At 27.0% G+C, this 5,351-nt stretch overlaps 2 protein-coding genes across 2 annotated transcripts; one reads left to right on the top strand and one right to left on the bottom strand.

The window, feature by feature from the left end:
• Window positions 1–548: 548 nt before the first annotated feature.
• LOC111039018 lies at window positions 549–1,761 on the top strand. Its single transcript, XM_022322297.1, has 4 exons — window positions 549–668; window positions 860–1,018; window positions 1,366–1,501; window positions 1,586–1,761. The coding sequence occupies exons 1-4, from the start codon at window positions 549–551 to the stop codon at window positions 1,759–1,761; spliced, it is 591 nt and encodes a 196-aa protein (XP_022177989.1).
• Window positions 1,762–3,554: 1,793 nt separating this feature from the next.
• On the bottom strand, window positions 3,555–4,905 carry LOC111039007 (putative nuclease HARBI1). Its single transcript, XM_022322285.1, has 4 exons — window positions 4,795–4,905; window positions 4,353–4,672; window positions 4,113–4,290; window positions 3,555–3,836 (listed from the first exon to the last, which is right to left on the bottom strand). Exons 1-4 carry the CDS (start codon window positions 4,903–4,905, stop codon window positions 3,555–3,557), a joined length of 891 nt encoding a protein of 296 aa, XP_022177977.1.
• Between the last annotated feature and the right edge of the window lie 446 nt (window positions 4,906–5,351).

Here is a 5,351-nt window from a genome sequence, read left to right as displayed (position 1 = left end):
ATACAAAACCCAGATAAATATTTGGAAACTATTTAATATTTTATTATGTTAAGTTATAGACCATATTATAGTTATGGTAGCCATATCATGTTTATTCATAACTTTTTAGTTAATCTATTTATCTTAGAAGTGCCCTTGTAATACTAGCTAAATATAATTAATTAGGTATCCCTATACCCGGTTGCATAAAAGCGATGATTAAATTAGTTTAATGGTTTGTTTTAATGAATGATTAAATACTTTTAATGAACCGATAGTGTTGCATAAAAGATCTATTAATACTACTTTTGGTTTATACCTAGTATGTGGTTTTTGATAATTTTGTTATCACCAAATTGCGAAAATAATATTAATTGTCAGTACAAAATTGATAATGTACTCATGAATAATTTATAATGATAATATTATGGTGATTGCCAATTGGTAAATACGAATTACGAATTGTTATACGGTCTTTGTCCGATTGATGTGTATTGTGTTTTGTACTTTCGTAACGAAAGTTTCGAAAGTAAATTTGTTGAAAGGTGCAGGTACCTATAAAACTGAAAATGGAAAATAGTGTGTCTGATGTTAAGAAGAGACAGCGGGGTAAAAATTTTACGGAACGCGAAAAAGAATTTTTGATTGATCTCATTTTGCCATATAAATCAGTTATTGAAAATGTTAAAGTAAGTATTTTTTTAAAATTTAAATTCACTGAATAAGTTTGTTTGTTATAATAAAGTACTTATTAACATATTGTATATTAATATTAGGTATTGGTCATAAAAATATTTAAGTATAAATATTTACTACCTAGGTACCTAATAACATTTTTTTTCAATTATATTTCTGCATTGATTTAAAATAATGTTTATAGACTGATGCTGTGTGGAACAATAAAAAAAATGAGGCATGGTCAGAAATTGTTGATGCCTACAATGCAATTCAGACGTCTGGTATTAGAAATATAGGCCAAATAAAACATATGTATGATACTCAAAAAAGGGAAGCCAGAAAAGAAAAAAGTCAGTACAAGGTCTGTATAATGTTATAAATTGTTAGAATCGTTACCGTACCCATTTATAGCAGTAGTATAATATGTAGTACTTTCTATTTAAAATTACTATTAATAATAATATTTGATAAATTTGTCTTTAATTGTGAAATTATAGTATAAGTTTATGAGTGGTACTCCCCTGCCTATTTGTTAAAAATTTGAATCTTTCTTGCTGAAATCATCTCTACAACATCACATCAATTTAAATTTGTTCAGTTCATTAGTATAATCACCCAATTTGATTAGCATGATATAATGGTTTAGAGAAATTACTTACCACACTATGTTCCTATGTTAGTGTTTTCATAATTATATATTTAATTTAGGTGCAGCATTACAAAACTGGAGGTGGTTCAAATCAGTCCACATTATCAAATGTTACGCAAAAAGTAATAGGTCTACTCGGTGACAGGATGGATCCACTTTTTAATAATGTTGATTGTGATGCTTACTATAATGCTAGTTAGTAGAACATTTCTACATTAATAGTATAAGATAAAGTTACATGAAACATTATTTAATGAACAAATTTATTAATTTATTCAGGTCATGATATAAGTGGTGACCAGATAATTGTAGAAGATATTTCGGGGTATGAATTTAGTCTTCTTTGTTCAGGTAGGTATATAATTAATAAAATAAATCTAATGTTATCATTAAACAGATATCCAGCATGTTACATGTACATCAGTATAGTTTATTCTCCAAAAATAATATTATAAACAATAATTACAACCAATAGATTTGGACATATTATGGTAGAAGACAGGTATGTTTCAATATTTTATTAAATTTCCTTTAAATGTTAATCAATTTATATTATTTAATTTAATTATTTGTTTATCAATTCCATTTTTCTTCTTTATCTCCATTAAGAGGACATTGTACCCACATGTGTTGTCTCTGTCATACACAAGTACGTCATAACATTTATTTATTTTAATTTTTAAGTGAGTTATGAGCAAGTCTGAATTAAAGGGGCCCTGCACATCCCTGGGCCCACGTATATAAAGGGCACATAATAATACACATTTTTATTATTTTTAAAGATTTGTTTTCATTTCTGGTGGCCCACAACCATGTATTATGTACTATAAATTGTATAACAATTAAAATATTATAAAAAAAACCATCTAGAGAACACAGATTATGTTCTTACCAACAAGTTTGAAAATAGGTCAATTCACTCTAATGTAAAAATTGCTATAGGAACTTGTAAACAAAAATTTGCTATGTCGTACATGTGTAATACAAAAACAACTTCAGTGGGTATGTCCTCTTAATATTTTATTAATAGCTATTCTAAATTCCTATAATCCTTTTCATAATTATTGTTTCTATTTATTTCGTACTTATACTATTGTGTAACACATGTATAATTACTGGAGTGTCTTAAAATAGATTCATATTCGTGCTTAGACAATTTTTCTCAGTAGAGAAAATTTCCAAATTCTATGAACTTGACAATGTAATAAATTATTTCACTAACAAAAAACAATTCATCTATATAAAAACAACATAATATTATGTTCCTTTTCCATAAAACATACAATAGCAAATTGTATTGTTCTTATCTTTATAAAAGTATACATATACATATCCAAATAGTAGGCAATCAAATTTTACCCGTGGGCACGCCTATGATTAGTCCTTTCTTTATTTAAAATAATTCCTTCCTATCTTTTTCAATCTTACTAACAGCTGATTTATATCAAAACAATTCAAAACTGAGTAATTTGCACGGATCCACACCCAAAACTTCCAGTTCCATTTCCTTTCCTTCTGACACTCCTCAACACATTTGGCATGCAGAATCTCCATCAAACTCAACATTAAGCAAAACCAAACCGACAAGTATTACTGGCAATAAGAAAATTTATGAAGGCCTCGCCGTTCTTAATGATAAAAGATTGGAAAAAACAGAAAAAACATCTATATTTGAGGACGAATTGTACAAAATTAAACTTCTTAAATCAAAATCCGAATTGGAAACTTGTCAATTAGAACACAACCTTATGGCCAAAATATTTAAATATGAGTCAGAAAAGATGGAAAGTGATGTTCGTCAAAACAAATTAAGAGAAGAATTGTTATTACTTGAATTAAAACATAAAAAAAAAAAATGTGGGGAATGGAATAACTATTTCTAGCTATTATTATTATTTTTTTTAGCTTTAGTACTATGCTTTAGTACTAATTATTTCTTAATTATATACTGTTTTTAATCTTATTTATTCTTACATTTTTAGTAGTTCAGCTTTAAAATTAAATTAAATCTTAGCATTTTATTCTACATAACAAACTTTTCTTTCTTTCTTATTAACATTATTACTGAAATACCTAATTTATTAATTAATTAACTATGCTAACAAAATTGCCAATTTTTCTAACAAGGTTTGTCTGACCTTACATATTAATTATTATTGAATCTAGAGCATAAAAAACATATGATTGTAGTTGATTAAAAAATAAAATTCCATATTCTAAAATGTTATTTTTAAAATATTTTATATTACTAAGAAAAAACTGAATTAATCAATTGTGATCTGACTAAATTTCTAGTCTGTCTTATGGGATTTGCATTAAATTCATGTAAAAACTCTGGTCTAATTGGCTCTTCATTATGTGGCATTTCATCCCGTTGTTCTAATAACATATTATATAGTACAGTGGTGGCTACAATAGTCTTCATAGATGTACTAAGCTGGGTGCGTATTCCAACAGCTAGAGCAAGAAATCTTCTTTTCCATACTCCAAAGACCCTTTCAACAACATTTCTTGTACTAATATGTGCTCTCTGTAAAAATTTTTACATGCATCATCCTATTTGTATGCTTAATTTATGCATATATTCAAATTCTCGTTTTTGGAATTTTAAATACATTTGAAAACAATATTACTTGAGATTGTTTGTACCACTTAAAGATAATAAAAACTTCTGTTTTTCAAATAAGAACCACTTTTTTCATTTTGAATTAGGTTTTAAGATTTTTTAGTAATTTTTTAGTTATATGACTACTAAGGATAATGGTAATGGATTAAGTAGAGATGGTGGCTTTAGATGTTTATTTACTTGATAATTTTCTTCTGCTTGTGTACTTGTGTTTAAGAGTGGAGTCATTAAATAATTTCGACATGGATAACCACCATCCCCAATCAAAAAAACATTATTCCTATATTCATGATTTTCAAACTTTGCTCTGACTAAAGAATTATCAAAAATTGTACTGTCATGAACAGATCCTGGCCATCTATAATATATAATCATTAATATAAACTATCTAGTCTATACTGTATAATAATTTATGCTTACCGAGAAACAATATTCATAATTTTCATATTACTATTGCATATAACCTGAACTTTAAAAGAAAAATACCCTTTTCTGTTACGAAATCGTTCACCAATATCACTATTAGGAGACTGTATCCGTATATGAGTGCAGTCTATAGCACCAATAACACGTGGGAAATTTCTTATTTTATAAAACCCTGTTTGAACAATACTTCTTTCCTGTGCTGTCTCAGGCATGTTTATAAACTGAGGGCATAGACGAGCAATAGCAGTTGAAACTCTTTTAATAGTTCCACATACAGTAGATTTATTAACTCTGATATGATCACCTATAACTGCCTGAAATTAAAATTGTATAACTAATATATTTATATCTATTGCTTTAAAATGTAATTATTTAATTATCGAAAGTATAATGTCTATGCTTATTATATTTTGATAAAATATTATATAATTTTTACTTGAAATGTTCCAGTAGCATAATAACGAAGAGTTATTAACACTTGTACTTCTGGAGACAGTGCAACATTTCTTTTTGTTTTGTATTTAACATCTTGAACAATAAGATGCATTAAGACACCATAACTTTCTCTTGAAATAAAATTATTAAAATAATAAAATACATAGTTACTTACTGTGAATAAATTTTTTTTTACTACTTAAATGTAATGAAAAACATTTTAAAAAAATCGTTTATTTCGCGATTATCAACGATTTTGTTTATCACGTTATTATCAATAATATTATTTTGAAACTGTGTTTACTCGATAAAATCAACATGCTACTGTTATTGAAATAAAAAAATAAATATTATTTAATCCAGTAGAGTGCTTCACATAGGCTGCATACTAGTTGCGGTCATGACGATTTATGGGATAAACAGATATAACAGTTGCGGTCACGCCAATTTAAGTAATATCTTAGTTGCGGTCATAGCTTATCATAGCTGTATATAATGCACATAGCGTATATATGCCTAATATTTTTATATTTATTGACGCTTTAAATGAAATTCAAA

Source organism: Myzus persicae, unplaced genomic scaffold (assembly GCF_001856785.1).
Source record: "Myzus persicae strain clone G006 unplaced genomic scaffold, MPER_G0061.0, whole genome shotgun sequence".
In the NCBI taxonomy this organism is placed as follows: Eukaryota; Metazoa; Arthropoda; class Insecta; order Hemiptera; family Aphididae; genus Myzus; species Myzus persicae.
Note: the sequence above shows the minus strand (reverse complement) of the source record. Positions and strands in the feature narration are given on the sequence as shown.

Bases quoted from the DNA above. Each gene is read 5' to 3' on its own strand.
- LOC111039018 (XM_022322297.1), top strand. From the start codon at position 549: ATGGAAAATAGTGTGTCTGATGTTAAGAAGAGACAGCGGGGTAAAAAT. The intron at 669-859 runs GTAAGTATTTTT...TAATGTTTATAG, and splicing joins CAGTTATTGAAAATGTTAAA to ACTGATGCTGTGTGGAACAA. The intron at 1,019-1,365 runs GTCTGTATAATG...TATTTAATTTAG, and splicing joins AAGAAAAAAGTCAGTACAAG to GTGCAGCATTACAAAACTGG.
- LOC111039007 (XM_022322285.1), bottom strand. From the start codon at position 4,905: ATGCATCTTATTGTTCAAGATGTTAAATACAAAACAAAAAGAAATGTT. The intron at 4,291-4,352 runs GTAAGCATAAAT...TATATATTATAG, and splicing joins ATTATGAATATTGTTTCTCG to ATGGCCAGGATCTGTTCATG. The intron at 3,837-4,112 runs GTAAATAAACAT...AAATTTTTACAG, and splicing joins AAGCAGAAGAAAATTATCAA to AGAGCACATATTAGTACAAG.